This window comes from Takifugu rubripes, chromosome 19 (assembly GCF_901000725.2).
Source record: "Takifugu rubripes chromosome 19, fTakRub1.2, whole genome shotgun sequence".
Taxonomy (NCBI): domain Eukaryota; kingdom Metazoa; phylum Chordata; class Actinopteri; order Tetraodontiformes; family Tetraodontidae; genus Takifugu; species Takifugu rubripes.
The window spans coordinates 18,478,938-18,504,081 of record NC_042303.1 but is presented as its reverse complement, the minus strand read 5'-3'; the positions used below and the strand labels follow the sequence as shown (position 1 = coordinate 18,504,081).

Genomic DNA, 25,144 nt, shown 5'->3' with positions numbered 1-25,144 from the left:
CCGGGGGTGGGAGGGGGGGGGGGGGGGTTGTTATATTTATATAACCTTATGTTCACGTTTCCAGCTGCACTGATCTAAAAGTGCTGATTTGTTTCTAGCTTGTTATAATTATGAACACGTCGGGTTTTATGCTGACGTAACACGCTGTTGGGTGTTTTTCGGGACTACATCGACCAGCTGTTCACACACTGCTGAGGTGGGGGGGGGGGGGGGGGGGGGGGGGGGCAGTGGCTGGGATGGGGGAGTAGTACTACCCCCTGCGTGAGCCACCGCACCGCTGCCACCGCGCGTGAGTCAGCCGCACTGGCGGAACGGGGATTCGACGCTGGATAAGCTACCTGTTGAGTGGACGCGCGCGCCGAGAAAACACCTGGGAATTTTGGCGAGCCGCGCGTCCAGTCGGGGCGCTGACACCCTCCGGACAGGGAGGGGTTAAACCGCTTCCCCCCCGAGCGGAGCGGAGCGGAGCGGCTGCTGGGTGCAGCGCTGCCGCACGCGGCGGTGACGCACACGCGGCGCAGCAAAGCCGGACAACTTCACGGCAACGCGGCCACTTTCCAAGTCCGAGGCGGACATGTCGGAGGGCAGCGGGCTCTCAGGCTCCGCCAGCACGCGCCTCCACTGAGCCAGCGAGCGAGCGAGCGTGCGTGCGTGCGCGCGTGCCCGCGTGGAAGAGCGCTGTGCTCGGCGTGACTGTGGATATCGCCTTCATGGAGGGGCAACGTTGTTTTTATGAGATGGAGAACCCGACGGAGAACCCGAGCAAGGCGGCGGAGTATCTGCAGGAGCTGAACAAGATCATCGAGACCCAGCAGGAGCTTCTGGAGAAGCAGAGGGTCCGCATCGACGAGCTGGAGCTCCAGGTGACGGAGCTGTGCAAGGAGAACGCCTGCCTGGCGGAGCAGCACCAGCGGCACCTGGCCACCTGCAGGCTCCACCCGGGCGGCCACTCCGTCCTGGGAGCCATCACGGAGAACGTCACGCAGGAAAAGTAAGTTTGCGCTTCGTTTTCCCGCAATTTTCCGGCAGGAATCGGGGCGCCGCCGCACTCCTGTCACGCGCTCGCGCCAGTCGCGCGGCACAACATGGAACTCTGAGCACATTCGCCACAGGTCAGATTTCCCAACCAACCGCGTCATTCCTGCATCGGCGGGGATTATTCCAATCCCGGCTCACACACGGGCCGGGCACGCTTCACACGCGGATTGCGTAATATGGATTCGGGCCGCGCGCACAGCTGAGTTTGAGAGTGTGTGAAGCTGCTGAAGGTCTGGATCGGTGGGTGTGACTTCATGAGCAGGTTTGTTGGGTGACGCTGTCGGGCACGAGGTTGGTGTCGGTGCTGCTGGAACCATCACAGACCAGTCGGTGAACTGGACTCTTCACCAGAACGTCTGACGGTGCCGCGAGTTCTGCTGCCGGAGGGCGAGAAGGTTCCGGTGGAGCCGGAGCCGCCTCAGCACCAAACAGCGTTTACGGGGAAAACAACCAAAAAACAGCCTAAATGCTGATAAAACCGTGCATTTGTGACGTGAAGTCATTTAAATATCATCATTTAAATAAGTAGCGCGGAGCTCCTCGTTACTGAAGCGGAGTCGAGCACCGAAGATTCAGGAGCGGAGATCAGAGAATCACCCTGATTAATCTGGACCTGGAATCAGTCTGGAGGAGACTCATCCAGATGTGGAGCGCTGCCTCATTATAGTTCCAGCCTCCATCCATCCCTCCCTCTCTCCCTCCCTCCCTCCATCCCTCCCTCTCTCCCTCCATCCCTCCCTCCCTCTCTCCCTCCATCCCTCCCTCCCTCTCTCCCTCCATCCCTCCCTCCATCCATCTACCCATCCCTCCCTCCCTCCCTCCCTCCCTCCCTCCATCCATCCATCCCTCCCTCCATCCATCCATCCATCCCTCCCTCCCTCCCTCCATCCATCTACCCATCCCTCCCTCTCTCCCTCCATCCATCCCTCCCTCTCTCCCTCCCTCCATCCATCCATCCATCCATCCATCCATCCATCCATCCCTCCCTCCCTCCCTCCCTCCATCCCTCCCTCCATCCATCCCTCCCTCTCTCCCTCCATCCATCCATCCCTCTCTCCCTCCCTCCCTCCATCCCTCCCTCCCTCCCTCCCTCCCTCCATCCCTCTCTCCCTCTCTCCCTCCCTCCCTCCCTCTCTCCCTCCCTCCCTCCCTCCATGGTAGTTTGATGGTCCAACCCCAGCTCAGATGCCTCCTGCCTCGCCGCACCGAACATTCTGCCTTCACCAGAGGAGCTCTGCTGGCCAGAGCGGAGCTGCCTCAGCAGCATTAGTTTGGGGCTGGAGCCCTACTGTCGGCCCATGTAACCTATGACATCATTATCATATTTGCTCTGTCATCATTTGTGTGGGGATATAAATAGTGTGGAGCAAAGGACCTGGTTCCTCTGGGTTATTCTGCTGCTGTGGCCTTTAATTCACACAGCTGCATGTTTGAACTCTGCTGGCATCAGTGTGGTTCAAAATCAAGCACAAATATGATCCCCCCCCCCCCAACACACACACACACACACACACACACACACAGCTGAAAGGAAGTCAGATCCCTTTAGCTCTGTCAACAATTGGGCCACGTCAGCTGTTCCTTTTGTGTCGACCATGGTCTGACAATCTGAGCCAGTGGAGAACACACACACACACACACACACACACACACACACACACACACACATTCTTGTCCACTGTCAACATGAGAACAATATTTTAATCAACCTTTTGAGTTACACAATAATATCTGCACTCCAAGGGTCCCTGCTGTCATGCACATGCCAGGCCAGCAGGCGGCAGTGTAACTTTTTTACTGTGATATACAGAAACCAAAGAAACTCAACATCTTCACGTACATGGACACATGCTGAGAGGATGTAAAGGTGCAAAATACAGGTCTGGGGAACCATCACGGTTATTGTTGCTGCTGTTGTACCGGCCTTTTCAGTTTTTGGAGGAAGCCAGGAACCAGGTAAATCAGCTACGCAGCTCATTTTTCTAGTTTCAAACTGATAAAAATGATGGAAAAAAACCTGTAATTTTCAGTGTTGTGAGGGGCGACTGTTTTTAGTTCTTCGGTCGCCTTCAGCAACATTTGAGTTTCATGCAACAGTTTACAGAAGACAAACCTGAGCAGAAACGGTTCATCTAAACGTACGTGTGATCAAGAGAGTTTGTCCAGGAAGTGATGTCATCGTTTCACAGTCATCTCTCAGCAGCGGACGCTGGGATCTGGCTCCATTAATGTGTCGCTCCGTAGACACCTGAGCAGCACAAGCAGAACCACATCAGAACCTTCTGTTTGTGCCACATAAACACGAGTGCTGGGAGTTCGTGAGGTTTGTTCTTCAACGGTAACCGTGCACAGAGTGCACGTCGTGGTCAGTGTGGGCGAGCTGTGAAATAGTGCTGTGTGTGGTGAAATATATTCAGCGTAATATTGAAGCCGGAGGGCACCTCTGACCATTTGGATGCCGCATAAATAAACTTTTTAGTCGTGGAGTTTTGAAGGGTTATTTTCTTTTAATGTGTTCAAGGTGTTTCCATCCGAGTCCAAAATTTTAGTTTGTAAATTTCAGAGAGAATTTGTGGTTAATTTCCTGTAATTAGTTTAAGTTTGTAACTTGAGATCAGCTCAGTCTGTTGATGTGTTTGTTGTCGCCATGTTTCCAGTTGATATTCTTCCATTTTGACCTTTTGACCCTCATTCAGGGTGGTGGTGGGGCGGGGGGGGGTGGGGGGGGGGGGCGACTGACGATGGTCCAATACACACAAACACACACTTGGACCCCCTCAAACACACTCGTGAGGCAGCTCAGAGGTGTAACGCTGAGTGTGAACGAGACACTGCTCCCGGATCCTGTTTCATAAACTGATGCATCATTTTTACAGGATAGTTCTCGCAGTTTTGGTTCCGGTTTTGGGGCGATAGTGAGATAAAACTGGATCGATCAGCTGTGGCTGCTGCGAGTTAACCTGACTCATGATCCACCAACGTTAAACGACGGCAATGTTTCGATTTCAGTTGGTGTCCTGCTAATAAATGCAGAGCTAATGGCACAGAGAGCTGAGAGAAACATGTTGTGTTGCACTGATTAGAGACGCTGTTGCACACATGAAGGGTGACTTCTGCCATCTGACGGCAGCCCACCCAGGAGAGCCGTTATCTGGCCCAAGCAGGAGTTCATGCAGAGAGAGTGAAAACACAACAAACCAAGTTTGACTGGCTGATCTCTGCATTCATTCCATGTGGATTAACTCCAGCCAGGGTGAATAAATCCAGCAGGTTTTAATTTAGTGGAGTGGAAAACTGGGCAGTGCTGATTGGTGGATAATGAGCACAGCATTGGGATGGTTGGGGATGATTTGTTGTGATGGGATCAGATCTGATACAACAGACAGTTCTCAGAGTCCCCCACCCCACCACCCGCCTCCGCGGGGGCCGATTTGGTGAAGCTGACTGTTCCCAGGTGATTCATTCCAGAGCTAAATGGGAATAATAAAATCTAATAAAATGATCCTAAAAGGCCCATCAGGTCAGCATCTGCTGCCGCAGCCTCTGCCTGGCAGCTGCCGCTGACACGTCGGTGGAGGCTAAGCTGCCGACTCGGCGTTATTGATTAGCAATTCACGAGTCTCAACAGATGTGTCAAAGGAAGCAGAGGAAGACCACAATCGAATGCTGTTATTTGATTGGATGTGACCGTTTTGGGCGCACAATCTTGTTTTAATCATCTTCCTTTAATATGTGTAACGTTTGAGCCCCTCGGGGTCACGGACGCTGCTGTGGAGTAAAGGATCCATCTCAGACAACAACTTTGGATCCTTTGGGTGGGCTCATATTCACTCACAAGAAAATTGAGCATTTTCAGGAGCCCGGAGTCATCGCCTGTGTTGAGATGAGCTCCACACACGAGCTGACAGCACCATTGTTTCATTCAGGCGGCTGCTGGATGAGCGTGAGATGATGTGGTGCCACTAATGAAAAGCAATGCTGTCGCTCAGCTTTCTGACTGTCCTCGAAAATGCCCATTTTAGCTCTGATAGCTCAGCCTTGTTTGACGTTTCCACCGGCACACTGAATTCCCAGAACAGCTAGTTCCGTTTTCTCGCACCTTAAAATGGCTTCTGCCCAGTTCTGACCCTGGAACCTCACCGTGCTCGTGGTTGTGGTTCCAAACAGCCTATTTCCTTTACGTCCTGCCACTGAGCCGCACATCGCTCCACAGCGTTGATGGAGGGAGACGTCTGTGTAATGGAGGAGCTGCGGACCCTCATTTTAGGACCAGGTCTTCTGAAATGCCAGCTGGCACCTCTCGTACCACGTTACCCACCTGTCGTACCGCGTTACCCACCTGTCGTACCGCGTTACCCACCTGTCATACCGCGTTACCCACCTCTCGTACAGCGTTACCCACCTGTCGTACCGCGTTACCCACCTCTCGTACAGCGTTACCCACCTCTCGTACCGCTTTACCCACCTGTCGTACCGCGTTACCCACCTCTCGTACCGCGTTACCCACCTCTCGTACCGCGTTACCCACCTCTCGTACCGCGTTACCCACCTCTCGTACCGCTTTACCCACTTGTTGTACCGCGTTACCCACCTCTCGTACCGCGTTACCCACCTCTCGTACCATGTTACCCAACTCTCGTACCACGTTACCCACCTCTCGTACCGCGTTACCCACCTCTCGTACAGCGTTACCCACCTCTCGTACCGCGTTACCCACCTCTCGTACCATGTTACCCACCTCTCGTACCGCGTTACCCACCTCTCGTACAGCGTTACCCACCTCTCGTACCACGTTACCCACCTCTCGTACCGCGTTACCCACCTCTCGTACAGCGTTACCCACCTCTCGTACCGCGTTACCCACCTCTCGTACCATGTTACCCACCTCTCGTACCGCGTTACCCACCTCTCGTACAGTGTTACCCAACTCTCGTACAGTGTTACCCAACTCTCGTACCACGTTACCCACCTCGCGTACAGCGTTACCCAACTCTCGTACCGCGTTACCCAACTCTCGTACCGCGTTACCCACCTCTCGTACCGCGTTACCCACCTCTCGTACCGCGTTACCCACCTCTCGTACCGCGTTACCCACCTCTCGTTACCCTTGCCCCCTGACCTGCCGCTGCCGGTGTTCTGGTGACGTAACACGCAGCTCTTGCTGAGTGGCGTGTGGATTGTTCAGGGTGTTGTGGCGCTGCTGTCTCAGACTTGGGGAGCGCAGAGTCGTTTGCTCTGCATCTGAACCTGTGGAGCTGCACCACGTCCCCACGACTGACCTGCTCTTCTTGCCCTTTTTCTATTGAACAATCCAACGATCGCCGTCTCCACCAGACATCACTCTTGCGGGTGGGAGGAGCCTATGGTGGCCTGGGGGCGTGGCCCAGAGACATGATAGAGAGGAACATACATTTTTTTAACATCCTCATAATGTAATAATTTAATTACCTTTTAAAGTCAATTTCAATTGCGCAGCCCCACGTTGTGATTAGAGCTGATAAACTTATGGGTGATTGAGAGGAATGTAAGAACCTCTCAGAAGACGTATTTGTGCTTCTGGCTCTTTATGGACAATATGGAGATTGTGATGTGAAGCCTCAGAAGGTATTTGGATAATACTGATTCGATAGATTTTGGCAGTCACATTATTTTCACTGATAACTTCAGCTGACTTGAATAGTTCTGAGCGAGGAAGCCGATGAGGCGCTTTAACAGCGAAGCAGGAACTTGTTTTTGGAGCATTGGTGTCACAAGATTCCATCAGGATGCGACAGACTCCACCCACAGTATCAGGGCGGAGTTAAACTGGATTCCTTTCCCAAACCTCTCAGCCCTTCAGCAGATTCAGCCAGGCTGTGAGTTTATAAATCCAGGCTGCTGCCCCAGATTTTGGCCCTGGCCGAGGGAGAGGGGGGATTAGGGCAGCACCTACAGCAGCCGTTACATAAGACCGCCTCTCTCGTGTCGTAATGCCAGGATGCACATCAAGAGTGGACGCTAAACAGCTTCCACCTGCGCCAAAATGCATCCTGGCCTCACTGTGAGGATCAGGATCACACACACACACACACACACACACACACACAGGCTCTTAAGAGATCACAGCTTCCCAGTATGTTCTCGCTCCTGAAGCAGCGACGCCTCCTGAGGATGGCCGTTTCACTCAGAGGGAAGAATCCCAGAGGGCATCAGTGATGCTCAGCTGTCATATGGGAAGTGGAAACCTGGCGTCCGTAGCCGAGCTGCAAGCACGTGTGCAAGCAAGTCTTCACTTCCTTTAACATCAAACCTGCCACTGGGGTAGATACCATCTTCAATGGCGGCGGGGGCCCCCGGGGGTTGTTGTCACTCACAACCAGCTTGACTGAACAAAGAGGAAGGAGCAGGAACGGGACCCAAGTCCAGAACCTTCAGCCTTCACCTGTGGCCCCAATGGCTCCGCCCACCTCGCACTGGTCGGCCCCCAGAGACACAGCAAAGGCTGCAGAACTGTGTAACTACAGTTCATGAAAACTTAACTTAATTATCACTTTTACCCAGAGGAGAAGTGACATCATCAAATATGACACAGGTATTTATTCATTCCAGTGAGGGGCAGCGGTGGGAGTCAGCAGGTGTCACTCAGATTGATCACTTTTGGCATTTTTGCTCTGATGGATGAGCTTGTGACAGAACTAATGTGATTACGGGAAGTGGGAAACCTTCAGCCAGCTGTTTAAATACTGAGGGGATCCAGAGAGTCAGGCACAAAGATTAGAGAGAGGCGGACGGACGTCTGTCTTCAGTTTGATCTGGAAGTGCTTATCCTGTTGGCTGGAGATCAAATCATTCAAACGTAACTCCTTCAGGAGGAACAACACCTCTGCTGCTCCGCCTGCATCTGTTCCCACATCAGGAACCACAGACAGGACTCTCAGCTCCTTCAAGCTTTTCCCTCCTGCCAAAGCAAAGTGAAGGAAAATGGGCAAATATGCACTTTATCCTCTAGGAGCTGCTCTGCTGACAGTCACTTTACCCTATTCATATGATTCAGAAGTATTGGGCTCTATATGTGTGGCTGTGTGTAAGTAATGTTGCATTGTGTGACACCACAAATTTGTTTAAAGGGCCACTTTACATGAGAGAACAGTGGGAGTTTGTGCAGCTCAGGGCGCGGCGTGAAGACCTAGTGATGCTGCTTCCTGCCCTTTATCTGCCTCTGGTCAACAATTGTTTAGGAGCAGAAATGAGCCTTAAAGTGTTGGACAAATGTCTGGAATGTGCTGTAGAGTGGATGGTTTACTGTGATAATCCTGCATCAACAGGTAGAGCCAGGTAGGCCTCTGCCTGCTCCTCTCCTTCCTTCTCTTCACATGGTTGGAGCAGAAAGACAAACAATGGCGTGTGGCGTGCACAGCACATGCACACCGACCCAGCTGCCCTCGTCTCTGATCGATCATGTGACTCATCCGTGTATCTGCTAATCACTGCGCACATGCAGCCAAGGTTGGCTGTCAGGGGGGCCAGCGAGCCCGGCGCTGGCACCGAATCACACATCCATTTGTAAACACGGACCCCCTCCCATCCCCCCCCATCCGCAAAGCGGGCGTATTCATGGTTGTCTCTCAAGAGATCCAGTTATCTTTGAATGAACCCAATCAGAGAGATTTTGTTTTCATCATGGTGGATTCTGAGGAGCTGTGCCAGCTCATTTTGGACCAACAATGGCTCCAACGCTTTGGAGACAGTTTACAGTCTTGTACCTGCGGGGGGCAGCGTTTTTGGGGGGCAGCTGACTGAGCTGGTGAATCACAGAAGCCAACTTGGGGTTGTTTTTTTTTGTTTTTTTGAATGTTCTGCTTGTGCAAGCGGCAGCATTTCCTACTGTGATGCAATAAGCCAGGAGCCCGCTCAGTAGCTGCCCGGAGAGCAGAAATCCGCCTGGATACCAGGAAAACCTCCTGGAATCCTTTTATGTCAATATGGACCTCAATACGGAGCGCAGCGGTAATGAAGCCACCGTGGAAAGGCTAACAACACCAGCTTTGGCCATGACAGAAATAATGAACATCAACCATGAGTCGGTGGACAAAGCCAGGCTGAATACACTCACGTGCACGTGCACGTCTCTTCTCTGCTCTCTGCCTTCTTTGGTCCTAACCAGGCTTCTTTGATTCTTTTCTGAAGACCGAACAGATTAAAATAAAACACGATTTCCAATATTTTGACATTGAAAAGGGTCCAAATTTAAGGATGTGATGCTACAGTTGGAAGCGACATTTTCGGGTCGCAATCAGGCGTTCCCTGTTTTCCTGTTCCCAGAAAAGGTCCAATGTTCTGCTGAGAGTGCTGCGCCATGATTGAGTTGTTCTGCTGATAACTAGCATGGAGCGTCACTCCTCTGTGCCTGCGCTGCACACGTGTTAATTGAGTTAAATATTTAATCAAATAAATCATGCAAATTAATTAAGATGGATTAACACGGTACGTTTGACAGCTCTAATTATTTACATTAGAAATACTCGCAGGGTCTCGCTGCTGTTATTTTAGCACAGCCAGTCATGTGACCCTGGTGTGTGAGCCAGCTGAGCTTGTGTTCAGGAGGCAGGAAATGGCCGAGGAAGTGAGGTCAGAGCAGCAGCGTCACACTGGAAGAGGTCTGAATGGCAGGAAGAGTGAGCAGATGCTGATAAGGCTTCAGGAAAACAGCGTAGAGTATTGGTTTTAGTTCATGTCAAGAACCAGACATGCTGCCGTGGGACTGCATAGGTTTAATCACATTACATTGGTCACGCTGGTTCTGGGGGTCCATCCATGCTGATATCAGTAATTGACTTAGCATAGCATGGTGCTAACAGGATGAGCTATGGGGGTAGAGGAGAACAGATGTTCTTTGGCTCCGTTACGTTTGTGATTTGTACAACTTTAGAAGTGTGAGCGGACGTGTGTTGGTTGAGGTTCCCAGCCCGTGGGGTCGTGGTCAGGTCGTTTACTCTGGAGTGTTTGATAATGGACAGAGGGGCCTTTTATATTTGACTGGATTATCCCCGGAACAGAACCGTGGCATCGTTGCCCGGACCAAACAGCATCAGTCCGGTGATGGTCTGGCGATGCAGATAAACGGGAGGGGCTTCACTTTCCCCTCATGTTTTCCTCCAGGGTCGTCTCTGCTCACCTCTGAGGCCTGGAGGATTTGCCAGTTGTGTTGAGTCAGTTGCGCTGGAAACTTGCATGTGAGTAATAGAGGTTTAAGCTGGATCTCTCTTTCTCCCGTGCCGTCGCAGCGTTGGGAAGGATGCTGCCCTTCATCTCGACAGAAACGCTATTGCAGACTGTCGGCATCGCGGCTACGTGCACACGCCCGCTCACGCTGGTGCACGGTAAGAGGAAAGTATGAGTGGAGTGATGCGGGAAGAACAAATCTTCATTTGGTGCGTTTGTGTGGCAGTTTTCCGTCCCAGTCTTATTAGAACTGGAGTGAAGCATGAGAGCCACATCTGCCCGTTATCAGAGGCAGCAGCTGGGCCGTTTGGGCTTCACCAGCACGGGAAAGACGCCTCTTTCAACCAGCACCACCACGGCTGGAGTCGAGGAGAGGACTGTTCCTTTTGTCTTTCATTCTTTGAACCAGAGAGGAAGACAACGTGTGGTGGACGCGGGGCTCTCGAACGCTCGACAGATGTCAACGACGAGGGTGACGGCGTTGTCCTGAAGAGACGGGCAGCAGATGATGGATCAGGGGTTGACAGCGTGTGTGCGTGTGTGTGTGTGTGTGTGTGTGTGTGTGTGTGTTGGCCCCACATGGAACCAAACAACGTCTTCAGCCATAATGGTGGTTCAAACCCGCCATCACACGATCAATAGTCGATGGGGGCTGTGACACCATCCCGACACTTCTTGACCCTCATAATAAAGCACATCTCAGGTCAGATATGAAGCTTGTTGCCCATTCACTCCTGTTGCTATAGCAACCAGTTACATTAAAGTGTGAAACAAGAGCCAGCGTTCACCAGTGTCACCAGTGTCACCAGTGTGATGTCATCTGTGTGATGCAGATATCCAGAAGGAAAGATGTAACATCTCTACGTTGAGTCCTGCGGCCCAATCTGGGGACGTCTTCATCTTCATGAGGAGTTTGGATGGTTTTCTGTTTGTTGTTCTTTCGTTCCACCATCTGCTGCTGGCAGAGACGCTCCGGCAGCTTTGGCACCGGCAGCAGATCCTCGTCTCCTTTTCCAGTCAGATCCAACACAGTGGAACAACAAATGTGGAGCGGGTGGAAAGTCTGCCAGCACCACCCATTTGTTCCTGCTAATGATGTTAATTTCTCCAAATGAATTATTAATGCGAATATAAAAGTGACTTGATTGCACGCGAGCCGTTGGATGCTGCTGCCATCCCACCAGCCTCGGCGGAGGCTGGGCGCTGCTCGCCGGGCACAAACACGGGCCGGCGTCCGTAGCGCGGCGGCTACGTGTTCGCTACCATTCCCCACAGGTCCACATTTCATTTGTGAAATACAGCTGCTGACATTTCCAGCGTGAGCACGTGAGAGGAGCGGCTGCTCTTTGGAAGCAGCGCTGGCCTCCAAATAGACCCAGAGGAAAAGTGGCGTCTCGTGCACGGCCTCGCTGGCAGGCTGCTGCTGAGGCCTTTGATGTTGCCTTTTGTGGGCTACTGCCATGATGGATCCAGATCAGCTGTCCCCTTTCATAATCCATGTTCTTTAATGTTGCAGCCATTAGTGACACGCGTTCCCCCCGTGGAAACAGCAGTAATGAGTATTAATGTCCCGGCACCAGGAAAACACTCACCAGGGCTTCGACTCATTAGCTCACATTAAAATCACGGCTACAGCCACCATCTGCTGTGGACCGGCTTCTCCACGCCATCCAGACCCGGATCAGGCGGCGAGTCGTAGCCGTGCACGTGAGGTGGAGCGTGAAAGTGTGCGTGAACCTTTAGGAATTTTCCTCATTCCTGCCGGAACTGGACCAAAAAGATCACAAGTGCTTTTGCACCTTCAATCGATCAATAAAAGCCACAGGAAAAACCAACATCGGGGGACGTGCGCGCTCGGAGGGCAGCAGCAGCGGCAGGAGACACGAAACGCCGCCGCCTTTAAATGCTGAGAGGATTTCTGTGACCTTCGACCTCCGCAACTGCTGCAGGCAGAAACCCGAGTCCCAGCCTGGCCAGCAGGAGGTTCCTCCGCTGCTGCCTGACAGCCAGACCAAAGATCACGCAGGTGATCTGCTCTCCACGGCTGATGGAGCTTACCTGCACACACACACACACACACACACACACACACACACACACACACACAGGTTGTGTTGGGATTTTACACAATCAAACTACTTCGGTGTTGTGAAGAAACGTGTAAAGAGGCTGTTTGCGCTCCCTGAAATGCTGCTTTCAGGCTCCTCCACCTTGATCAAGGGCTCCGTGGAGATCTGTGTGTGTTCTATTTATATCCACGCATGAGATGGATGTAAACAACAGGGCAATGTTCTTTCACAAGAACAAGGGCTTGACGATGAACACGATGGTTGAGCACATTAAACGATGTTACGTAACCTAATTAAGCTGAATAACGGCTTATTTTAGCACCTCTGGTGCTCTGCCTTCTCCTGTCTTGTGGTGTTTGCACGCTGACGCCACGTTGGCCGAAATGAAGCGGCGTGAGGAGCCGACATGGCTCATGAACGCAGGAAGACACCTCAGAAGTTTTCAAAGTGCAGTTTGTAATGAGAAAAGTAATCTGCTTTAACAGGTTCCAGGGGATGAGAGTGTCTCATGACCAGAGCGTTGTGAGATGATTACATTTGGTTGAAGTGGATTTCTTGAGGTCATGTAATGAAAACCACTTATTGCGGAGCTCATATCGTTTAATTGGCTCGGCTCCAGCCCCCTGCCAGTTCATTATAGCGTCCAGCCCCCCCCCCCCCCCCATGTGCAGCAGGGCTCCCAGGAACCCTCCGGTGTGTGACGCGGCTCCCTCACGGACGGAACCACGCCGCGGCGCCGAACAAGTGCGAGGCAGGTTTCCTGCAGCTGTTTATGGGAGATTATTTAGCTTCAGCTTTCACCCTCTGTTGGCTCTGCAGCTCTGTCTCAGGGAGCCTTTAAACATCCAAGCTCACCTGAGCTGTGAAATTAAACATCCAGCAGGTGAGATGCAGATGCAAGATTGTGCCGATAGTACGGATGATCCTGAAGGGAATAATGTCGTTATTAGGAATCACATTACATTTCCTATGAAATATTTTGATAACTCTGAATCTGCATCTTTTAGATTCCTCTTTTCAGACATAGAACAAAAGCAGATATTTGGGTTCGTGACTCTTGAAAGACCAGATCTGAAGGGTGAGATGTGAGAGGCTCAGACCTGCTGAGGAGCCCAGGCCAGGCTGTCCGGGCCCATCGGGGGTCTACGTGATGTCCTGTTTACTGCCTGATGCTTCCACTCGGTGTCACATCCGGCGCTTCCATGCGATCCTTTTCCCACTTCCTCCTCTCGTCCTTTGCTCCGTCTCAACACAAAGGATGATGGGATGTGGATCCGTTGGTGAGGACGGAGCAGACGGCAGGAAGGTTCCTGCTGTTGCCGCAGGTGTTTCCCGCTCCGTCGCGTCACCTGAAGAACATTACAGGAGTGAGGTCACACTTTTATCCAAAGTTAGATCCGAAGCACCAATTAAACTGCTTCCTGGTGCTTTATGTCCACTAACGTTGTGTTTCTGTGCTAGCGGAGGCCAATTTTGAAGCGCCGATGATAACGAGCTTCACTCTAATCATGGTAATAATTAGACGGCTCCGCTCTTGTGATAACGACGTTATGCAGCATTTTCTTCACCCACTCACCAGTTACTGAGGAGCTGCTGCTGTCTGAGTCAGCGTTGATGCTAACGGGATCCTGGGCCCAGCTCCCGCGTCTCACATTCACAGATAACATCGTTAACTTAATCGGACTGATGATCTTAAGCTCTGCAGCTGTGTGCGTGTGTGTGTGTGTGCGTGTGTGCGTGTGTGTGTGTGTGTGTGTGTGTGTGTGTGTGTGTGAGTCTGAAACGACCACAGTTCTCCGTCCGCAGCTTCGTTCTGTCGCTGCTTCTCATTGATTTTATTCACAACAGAAAATCAGTCATTCATTTTCTGGCTCCCTCACTGACAGCTTATGATTTCCTCTGGGCGCCCACACACACACACACACACACACACACACACACGAGCACTTCCCTCATTGTACAGTATTTTCTCTGTTTGTCATTTGAAATCTCTGGGAATGATCCACTGTGCAGCCCTTGATTGTCTCATCTTTCCACGATCCGGCTGCATTTTAGCCCATTAGGAGAAGATTTATCTGGATAAACAGGCGTGTTGAAGCGTCTCCTCTTGTTTCAACTTCCTCTGAAGTGAAATTCACTGATCGTTTGCTCGCACAGGAGCAATATTGAGCCGAACGGTTGACACTTTAGTGCCGCTGGAGGGTGAGAAGAGCCTCTTTACTGTAGCTGGATGTGCTCTGGAAGACACAATATCTGCCTGGGCTTCAGGGAGCTGCTGGAGTAACGATGTCTAAAGCTGGTGACATGGACAGAAAGCAGCTTTCAGCAGCGTGATGGCGAGGAGCCTGACGGTCCCGGCGTTTACGTTGGCTATAGGTTAACGTCTTAAGTTAATGGGGAACGTGTGTTTCCCCGAGAGCCTGTTAACGTTCCGCTGCTCCAACGGCTGAGCTTTAACTGGCTCCGACTTGCTGGGCTGGAAAAGCAAAGACAGTTTCCCTCCTTTAATTGGCACTTTCACTTTCCAGCGAACTTCCTTCTGATGCGTCCGAGTCGGTCGCGGCTCCAGATGTTCTTTCCTGCTGTTGATGCTGTTTCCATGGACAAATATTCCCGTTAGCTCTGTGGTTCCCATCAACTAATGAGCATCTCTGTCCTCTACAGATCGGAGAGCGAAGGGTCCAGAGGCGTCAGGTACGTGCTGCCCTGCCTCTGCATACATGCTCCACACGTTCTCATGTCTATTCATGTACTCAGAGCTCATATGTGCTTCGCCCTCCGTCCTTCATCTTCACTCCATCCAGAGTTCTTCAGGAACCCGTCAGCAATGTCTGATCACATCTTCAGTCAACATTGACTCCCGATGTAGGACTGAAAGAGACCAGCAGGTCACATGACCTGACGGGGGGGTTAAAGTGACTGCTGTATTTAAAGGCAGTTCCAGCGGTCCTGCACGGTGTCCCCACACTCCAGTCAGATGTGGGAGGAGGGGTTCATGATTCCGGTTTTATCAGCTGGACAGGACGCTTGCAGCCGGGAGCCTGCAGACACGCCAGTCCCGTTAATGCACGTTGACGTGCAAGCTGGTGCACGTCACCCTGAACGATGCTGGAGACCAGTGAGAGCATCTCTGAGAGCATCTCTGAGAGCATCTCTGAGAGCATCTCTGAGAGCATCTCAGACCTTCTCAGCAGACCCGTCAGGCTCGGCAGAAATTAGCAGCTGGTTCAAACTGAACCGCTCGCGTGTGTGTTTGGACCTTTTAGAGCCACCTGGCTGCCATGGCAACAATCCTTTTGGGTAGAGCTGGCACATGATGTTTTCCAGAGAGAAACGCTGAACATAATGACACCCGAGCTCGTTAAGAGGGTTTGCAACAAGAGCAGGTAATTAGGTGCGTCTGCAAATGACGCAATACGGCGGTTTTAGTGGAATCCAGCTGAATACGGGGAATCTGAGCGGATCGTGAGAGAAAGCAGCCTGATGTCGTTCTGCCGGGAGCGTCACCCTGATCAACCTGACCGCGCTAACGGGTACTAACCGACCCAATCTGCTGGTTTCTGAGGAGGCTTCAGCTTCTGCTGTTGGACTCTCGTACAAGAACCTGCTCAGTTTCTCGTTTGAATCTGTTTTTACTGGAGATCTGCAGGATTTTTGGCGCCGTTGCTAAAACCTTCGTCTCCTCGCGGGGCTGCAGGCTACAGCGGCCCGTTGCTGCGACGTTCCTCACAGAAACAAACAGTTTATCACCGTCGTTGTAATGTGCTTATGCTTTCCTTTGCTCCCGGCCGTGCGCGGGTGCTCGTCGACACCTCCACGCGTGCTCAGCCTTTAAACAAAGCCATGATGTAGCCGTGTCCTCTAGGAACTGTTGGTGTTTGGGGACCGGTTCTTATCAAGAATCTTTGCTTTGCTGTCACACAACAGTAATTGAATCAGCCCTTAGCGGGATGTTGCAGCCATGAATAAAGGGCTCCACATGCTACATTAGAGCAGATAATGTGCTGCTGACTTTTCTCTGGGCTTTCTCTTGGTGTTTTCAGCCCATGATTGAGCTGGAGATGAGCTCTGTAACCGTGACATCGCTGTGTTTCATCCGGGGCTGGTTCCTTCCTCCAGCCTCCGACTACCGGACACAGCGGCCTTTAATTTGGTGTAAGATAATAGGATAGAAATGAGCCCCCTTAAAGTGCTTCCATGCATGAATTACATGTATTTGCATCATTGCTGCTGTTGTAATTACGCTCCTGAGTGAGGTTCCACTGTGACTGGGAAGGTTTGGACCTGGCGACCTGCTGAATTACTGATGGACAGAAGCTGCTCTGAGGATCCGATGAAGAGCAGTGAGGCTGCGAAGGTGTCGGGGAGGCCGACACCAGAACCGGGGGGCTCGAGCAGCCACCATGATGTGGATCCTGTTCAGCATGTTAGCTAACGCGGGCTCATATCACATCACTCGTCCTTTAAAGTCAGGAAAACAATGGACTAATCTTGTGATATTTAGACTGCAGCAGCTTTATCAGTGCGTGCACGTCTTTAATATCTACGGATCCAGAGTCAAAGTTCCGGAGAGATCCGGAATGATCCCATTCTTTTCCTCTTCTCTTTGGTGGCTGAGGCCGTGAGGTAACCTGATTACAGTCGGGGACGCGACGCTGCCGCGGCAACAAGTACAAGATTTGGATGTTCTCATCAAATAGAGTAAAACCGGTTAAAGCTCGGTAACACGCTGTTTCATAACTGATGGAGCGCAGCTTCCTGCCACAGACAAAGCGCCCCCCCGCCCTCCCTGGTGGGTGTTGTGGCGGGACGCAGTCGCACTCTTCGCTTGTGTTCACCTCCTCCTCGTCTGGATTCCGGGCTGAGCCGGTGTGAGAGGAGCTGTTTCCAGATGAGCTGACCTTGGTGGGCCGTGCTGATTAAGGGAGGGAGTGTGCAGTATTGACCGGTGCACCAGCACCACCACCTCTGGAACCCCCCCTCCCCCCTCCCCCCGGAAGGTCACTGACTCCACCCTTTGCTCACCAACCACACATCAATTCTTCTCTTTAATCATGTGACAGACTTGAACTTTCAGTAAAAAATTAGCTTAGAAACACTCACAACATGACATTTAGAGTTTTAAACCACCGCCATTTACTGTGCGGCTACGTTACGGAGTATTTCTGCCCCCCAGGTCTGCCCCCCAGGGTTAGGGTTAGGGTTAGGGTTAGGGTTAGCCCGGGCAGCCTGGGCTCGATAGTTCCTCACGTCCTGATCAGGAAGGAAAAGATTTATTTACAGTAAATTTGCTCTGCGCTCAGACGGCTCTGACAGCTCCGCTACTTCCAGTCTCAGCACTGCTATTAAGCTCAATTAGTCCTTGACCCTGCCCCAGCACCCCCCCCCCGATGGTGCAGCGAGACGCTGCAGGCTGCAGATAGCAGCAGCTTCTGCAGCAGGAAGTCCTCCAGCACTTAACCTCAGCGCACCAGAGATTATTACTGGCTGCTCCGGGTCACACGGGAGCCTCGCCCGCCTGTCCTCGGGGCACATTTATTCGTCCTGCTCACACACCCAGGGTTCATTTTGCTCGCTCACATTCACAACGCAGGTAGTTTAAGGATTTACATTTTTATGATTCTCTCGTCTGTCACGGTCGTCATGGCGGCAAATCAAATATTAACTGATGGAAATGAGCTTTTTCCCTTCGTTGTTTCCACTAAAGTGATGGAAAGCACTCGGCTCGGTCCAAAACACGGCCGTGCACGCTCTGGGCCCGGCGTGCACGATTCAACGGGATTGGATCCTGTCAGGTGTCTTCAAATGGACCTTGTTAATGTGATGAGCTGCGACTCTGATGAGCTGTGTAAGAATTATGCAGCAGTTACCTTTAAAGTGAAGAGGAGTCAGCTAGAATCCTGGATGGGGGTTCGAGGGGGGGGGTGAGGGGGGGGGCGGTTCAGGGCTCTGAGGACGTCTGGACTGCTGCTGTTTAATGCTGTTCCTGGTCGGGACCTTTCAAGGCAACAGCACACAAACAACAATCTTCCCCTCTAGTATTTCATGTATTTTTGATGTCTTTCATCCTTCCCAGCCTTCAAGCATGCCGACCTTTAGGGTCACGACCTCTAGGGTCACGTCCGTCTCTCTGTCCACCATTGTGATTGCGCCTGTGTGGCCCATGTTCTTCTTTAATCTATTTAAAGCTCATTTCTATGAGGTCACCGCGGTGACGCTGCCAGTGTGAGCGGGGGGGGGGGGGGGGGTCACAGACCCTCGGATGTAAGGATTCAAGCGTGTTGTGTCAACAGACTTTTTAAAATCCCTTCATATTTCAGGGATCTGCAGCCCGAGATAACGGGAGGAAATAATAATTTAGCCTTTTATTATTTATTCAGCGAGGAAAGGCCAAAGCGTGGGCTCAGCAGTTTGCTGGAGGTCGTGACGTGACTGTCATCAGGAATGATTGTTGACAGCAGAGAGGCCACCTGGATCCTGTCAGCCCTCCCTGAGCGGTGATGGGAGGCCAAACATGGCTCCGCTCCTCTGGGAACGGCCTGCTGGGGGGGCGCTGGAACACCTCCCCCGGTGTTGGTGCACTACTGCTGTTAAACTATCCATGTCTTCACCTTTCCGCTGCAGCGTGCGTGAGGCAGGAAGTAATCGTCATGTTTTCCTTCTCGTATCTCCTCACCAGACTGTTGTCATGTCCCGTTAGCTTTAGTCTGGCACCTCCGCTCCACGCGGGGCTGGTTCAGCCCCTCGTGATGACGCGCACAGTCGTGGCTGCATCCATCTCTCCTGTCTGGTTCCAGATTCCACATCTGTCTGATTTTGAATGGAATAAATGAATTTGGTTTACTTGAACGGTGCGTTATGATGCATTTCCTCTCTTTTTTTCTGTTGCAGGCGACACGCCTCGCTGCCCGTGGAAGTCTCCGAGATTCCCTTCAACCTTCTGCCCTCTCAGAGCAGAAGAATTTACCCCTGTCGCACTTGGAAATCTGCATCTTTTGGGTAAATCCAACCATTTTATTCAAGTCAGCCTTTCTTCCACACCTCTCTTTGAACCCTTTCCTTCCATTTTCATGGCGAGGGTCAACATTTGTCGTCCTGAAACGTTTCTCTGCTCACGCTGCTGCTCGTTATTCTTACTCCTTTTATTTTGCTCATAAAAATGTTGCCTTCCTTCCTTTTACGATTCCCACTGGCCGTCGGCCTCTGAATCCCGACGGGCACCATTGTGACCACAGGCAAAGACATGTGACCTTTGCATCATACAGAAATACCTGCTAGACAAAGCAGCACGTGCGTCGTTGGCCGTGCACGTTCCCGGTGGAGGCTTTTCCTTGGAGTTGGTTACAGCTGTGCAGCGATGCCCCGAGAGCTCCTCAGCAAATGAGGAGAAGAAAACCTTGAAATGGTTGAGCGAGGGGACGGAGGCTTCAAACGCTGCGTCGGAGCGCCGAGGTGCCGCCCTGGGGCGGGAGCGTGTTGGCGGAGCGCTGTCCCCGGGACGCGTGCACGGCGCGTCCGTCTGTCCCCGGGGGGGGGGGGGGGCAGCGGCAGCAGGGCTGGAGCTCACAGGCAGATGTGCAGAACGATGTCCAGATTGCTGCTGCTGCTGCTCACAGGTGTCATTTTAGGCAGCTTCTTTTCCAGCTTTTCCGGCTTTTCCAGCTTTTCCTCTTTTAGGGATCTTGCTGCTGCTCCTGATCTGATGGATCTGCAGCAGTAAACTGTGACATCATGGAGAGCTTTAATAGCAATTAGGAACCAGCAAACTTGCTTTAGCCAGTTTTATTTTTTTTTAAATGTATTTTGTTGCTTCTGTTAGCAGGGTGCCTGTGTTGCCATGGCGATGGTGATACTGTCAGTCTTTCTATGAAAATTGCTGGAAACAGGGTTGATTAGAATGTCAAAAATTACACTTAATGAAACGGTTACGCTTCTGGCCATAAAACTAAAGCTGCTCATTTGCTTTGTCACGTCACATGAAATCACAGCTTAAAGCTTTGATGGATGCAGCTTAAGGGGCATTAAATTGGCATTAAATGGGACCGTCCTCACTCTTGTCAATATGTTCTCCAAATTAGATGTTGAGTCATCCAAATCTTTGTAATTCCTGAGACATGTAAAAGCTGAAAGTGTTCCGGCTTTCACGCGTTTCATTTAGACTTATTTATTCCCAAGATTTGCACAAATGACGTCTAATTAGCTGCATCCTGCTTGTGTGAAGGGTGACTGTGACTCAGGGAGTTAAGTGATGGATCAGAGCTTCGGTCTCATCACCTTCTCATCCTTGGATCAGCTGAGCTGGACCACATGAACGGGCTTAACACGAGCGTTAGTCCTGTTGAGAGCTGGTCAACTCACGAATCCTGGTGATGGTGATGGTGTGTGTCCTTAAGCGTGTGTGTTTGTGAGCTCTGCTGCATCAACACTCGTCACCCAGACTTAGAAACATCATTTCCTGCCACCGAATCTGAATGTTGTCTCCTCCACCTCCTGATTATGGAGCCACAGCCGCCTTCCTGTCGTGGAGGCCGCTATTGTTTAGCTCATAATTAAAGTCACATTCAATTTTCGACATGCTTGAGCTGGAAGAGCTGCCGATGGTGGCGTGCATCTGCGGGGGTTTGTGACGCGGCATTCTTCACATTCAGCTGAATGATGAGATTTATAAATACCCACAATGTCGATCATCAGAGCTGGGGGAATATTTATAGATCCATGTGCAAACTTCAAACACAAAGAGGGCAGAAATGAGAGAGACGCGTCACTTTTAATCGCCCGAGTCTGCAAATTTGCCTTCTTGTGTCCAACCTCTGGATCAGCAACACATTTTCCCAGCAGCTCGTCCCACTCGGAATGAAGCTGCTGGTTTAGGCCGTCGGAAACGTGTCTTATTCGGATTTGACCACGAGAATCACGACTTATTCACCTTCCACGTGCTCCAAAATGTCAGCTGCCGTTCTCATTTCACCAGCGCTGCTCGTGTTTGGTGCAGAATTTTATTGAGTTATTTCCAAAAATGGTATATTTACCTTTGCAAAGGAGCGTGTGCTCGACCTGTCCTGGCATTGATCGATCAATAGATCACCCAGGGTGAGTGTGGAAAGCAGGAAAAGAGCACTAATTCATCAGTGTTAAAGTCTGGGTAATAAGGTTGTAGCAGCGGCGAGGACATCACGGGCACGCCGCCACCAGACGGCCCTTAATTAACTTTCTGCTGGCTGTGAAAGGATACAGGAGTGTGTGTGAGTTGGCTGTGAAAGGATACAGGAGTGTGTGTGAGTTGGCTGTGAAAGGATACAGGAGTGTGTGTGAGTTGGCTGTGAAAGGATACAGGAGTGTGTGTGAGTTGGCTGTGAAAGGATACAGGAGTGTGTGTGAGTTGGCTGTGAAAGGATACAGGAGTGTGTGTGAGTTGTCTGTGGAAGGATACAGGAGTGTGTGTGAGTTGGCTGTGGAAGGATACAGGAGTGTGTGTGAGTTGGCTGTGGAAGGATACAGGAGTGTGTGTGAGTTGGCTGTGGAAGGATACAGGAGTGTGTGTGAGTTGGCTGTGGAAGGATACAGGAGTGTGTGTGAGTTGGCAGGAAGAACTCATCAGACAGGAGGAACAGAGATAATCCACATGGTCCCCGAGGAATAGTCCAGTCAGCAAAAAGACAGGACAGACTGACGGGAACTTTTGGATTTGTGAGTTTACCAATGATGGAAGAAGAGGGAGAGAGGGGGGGAGAGAGAGGGAGAGGGATGGAGAGAGAGAGGGGTGGGGAGGGAGAGAGAGGGGTGGGGAGAGGGAGGGAGAGGGAGGAGAGGGAGGGAGAGAGGGGGGGGGTGGAGAGAGAGGGGGGAGAGGGATGGAGAGAGAGGGGTGGGGAGAGGGAGGGAGAGAGAGGGGTGAGGGAGGGAGAAGGGGGAGGGATGGAGAGAGAGGGGTGGGGAGAGGGAGGGAGAGGGGGGAAAGAGAGGTGGGGGAGAGGACACACACAGACAAACTGGACCGTCCTGTCCTCCCCCCTGATGGAGCCTGTGGACACAGCTGTCAACACCTTTTAGGCTTCAGTCTGTTAATGAGGCGCGTTCCTTCCTTCCTTCCTTCCTTCCTTCCTTCCTTCCTTCCTTCCTTCCTTCCTTCCTTCCTTCCTTCTGTCTTGGTGTTGAAGAGCATAAATTAGGACAAATGAAAGGAAACAGAAAGGAAACGAGTCGAGCAGCCTGTTGTTCATGTCGCTGCTTTATTACATAGTCGTAAACCTACTTATATCCATGTGCACGCCGTGCTAACGGCGAGTTAGTGGTGAGTTAGCGGTGAGTTAGCGGTGAGTTTATCCAGAACAGACAAGGCCGGCAGCCTCGGCGCTGATGTTCTGGTGCTGCCACCTGGGCTGGGCTGAGACGGGCCGGAACCACTCAACCTGGATCTGGATCTTGGACCTTGAACAGCCAACAGAAGAGCGCTCGCTAACTGCTCGTTAACTGCTCGTTAACTATTTGTTAACTGCTTGTTAACTGGTCGCTGTTTGTTAACTGCCCGTTAACTGCTCGGTAACTGTTCGTTAACTGCTTGTTAACTGTTCGTTAACTGCTTGTTAACTGCTCGTTAACTGCTTGTTAACTGCTCGTTAACCTGTCGTTAACTGTTTGTTACCTGTTCGTTAACTGAAGGATCTGTAGTTTAGGGCTCAGCAGCTGATGTGTTTTAATGACTGATGATCAAAGGAGCTAAAGCTAAACTGGGATTCTCCCAGATCCCAGTTCTGGGAGAATCGGGAGAATCTGGGAGAATCGGACCTGCTGGGTAGAACAAGTGGTCAGTGGTTCTCCTGCGTCCGTAGATGTTCCTCAGGTGCAAACATCCGTTTATTATGCTTGTTTATTACATTTTATCTTTAATAGTAAAACATATTTTGCTTCTGACTGTATCTGGTCCATACTGGTCCATACTGGTTCAAACTGGTTCATACTGGTTTGTGATGGTCCATACTGGTTCAAACTGGTTCATATAAAAAGATACATTTATTTCAGATATTTAGCTGATTTAGCCGCTTTAGTTTTCTTTTCTTCTCTAGTTTTTTGGCTCATTTTCAAGATTTTCAAGGTTTTCTGCTGCGCCGTGTTGTCGGACCAACACACACTGTATGGTGCATACTCCAGTTGCCATGGTAACGTTATCGCGAAGCGTTGAAAGACTCCGACATACATTTAATTCCATCTAAAGGAGACGAACTCCGTTCATTTAAAACGGAACCTTCAGGTGTGGGAGCGTCTGGAATGTCCAGAATTAAGTTAATTAGCGTTGTGTAAAACAATGGTTACATGTTTCATCCGCCAGCTTTTATCCGTTAAATGGCGGCGCCGACCGGATGAATATTTGATGTGAGGAAAGGAAAACTCTTCCTCTGGCCACATCTGTCTGCGGCAGGTGGAGGTGGACGCTCCGGCGCTGCCCTTGAGGAACCCGAGGAACCGGAGCACCAAGTCAAATGGATGTAGATGAGCTCATCAGGCGACCCGGGGTTAATGGCGCCGCTAATGCTGCTCGCCGTGCCGCTTGGCCACCTCCAAAAGCCCCCCCGGTGCTGTCTGGGGCGACCTCCTGCTGATAGCGGCGCCGGGGTACGACTGTCGGAGGTCATTAGTAGGAGCCTGTTTATGGGAGGGGGGAGCAGAGCAGCACCGCCACCCCCACGCCGGCTGGACCGGGGGCACCTGGGCCCGTGGAGAGCCGCCCCTAATGACCAGGGAGGGGGGTATTTTCTGACACGGGAGCAATTTAACACATCACAGCGCACTGAATGGAAGTAGAGGCGGGAATTTCGACCTTTTCAGCGAGTCCCACCTCTCCCTGTTTTATTTATTATTTTGTTAGTTTAACGGCGTTGGAGAAGTTCGGCGTTCCTTCCCCCTTCCCTCTGCCGTTCGTGGAATAATGGAACGTTCCGTTTCGCAGCAGGAAGCGGAAACACGCGGCTAATTCCGACCTCTCGTCTGCAGCCGCGAAACGCCTCAATCTGTCGTCACAAAGGAAAGTGATTAGTGCGGGCCGGCGCTCACCCGCCTGTTGCGCAACAGCAGCGCTCTTCCTCGGGGCGGTGCGTAACTTCCGGATGGGGGAGGGGCGGAACAGGGCGGATGGATTTAAGGCGCAAGGTGAGGAACACGTGACCAAACACCCTCACACGGAGCGGCCGAGTGTGCAAACACGCGCCTCCTCCGCGGTCGCTAATGAGGGTCCATTAGCGGCAGCTGGCGGGTGGCTGGGAGGCAGTCGGAACCGTGCGGCCCGACCGGCACCGAGGAGGCGGGAAACCACCTGGCACCGGACCGACCGCGCACCGACACGTGCACGCGTGCAAGAAACATCCAGAAGGAGAAGTTTGCTTGGATGTGAAATTCCTGGTGACCAGCGTTGAACGTGCTGGTTTGTGTTTGTGAACGTGCACGCCGCCGCGCGCGCGCGAACGCCGCCGGGCTCACGTGGGACCAGTGTTGGAGGGGCCTTGTTGTGCCCACAGGAAGCAGCGAATGGGCGGTTCCCTGCCGTGATTGATGCTCCGATGATCCCGGAGGGGAAGGGCACCTCGCTGAGCGTGCACCATCACATGCACCATCACATGCACCATCACATGCACCTTCACATGCACCATCACATGCACCATCACATGCACACAGGCGCAGATGCTAACGTGCCAGCGCTAAAGCCTCTCCATCTCTTGCTTTGTCCTCAGATTGATTGTATGTGCTGAAGCTAATTGATCCGTGGGTCTGTCACCATACTGGAGGTTCGGTTCAGGTCAAAGGGGGCGGGGCATCAGTCACATGATCTGTTGCCAATTAGTGAG

The 25,144-nt window shown here is 51.8% G+C and overlaps 1 protein-coding gene across 3 annotated transcripts in view; it reads left to right on the top strand.

Moving 5' to 3' along the window:
- The first annotated feature begins 274 nt into the window (after positions 1–274).
- Positions 275–25,144, top strand: part of iqsec1b (IQ motif and Sec7 domain ArfGEF 1b) — a 71,127-nt gene continuing 46,257 nt past the window's right edge. The window contains exons 1-3 of one of the 3 annotated variants that reach the window (XM_029826092.1): positions 275–991; positions 14,973–15,002; positions 19,200–19,307. In XM_029826092.1, the coding sequence (XP_029681952.1) occupies positions 711–991; positions 14,973–15,002; positions 19,200–19,307 (419 nt within the window). In that variant the 5' untranslated portion in view covers positions 275–710. The remainder of the gene's footprint in view (positions 992–14,972; positions 15,003–19,199; positions 19,308–25,144) is intronic. The other 2 variants (XM_029826099.1, XM_029826093.1) reach the window with 2 other exon arrangements.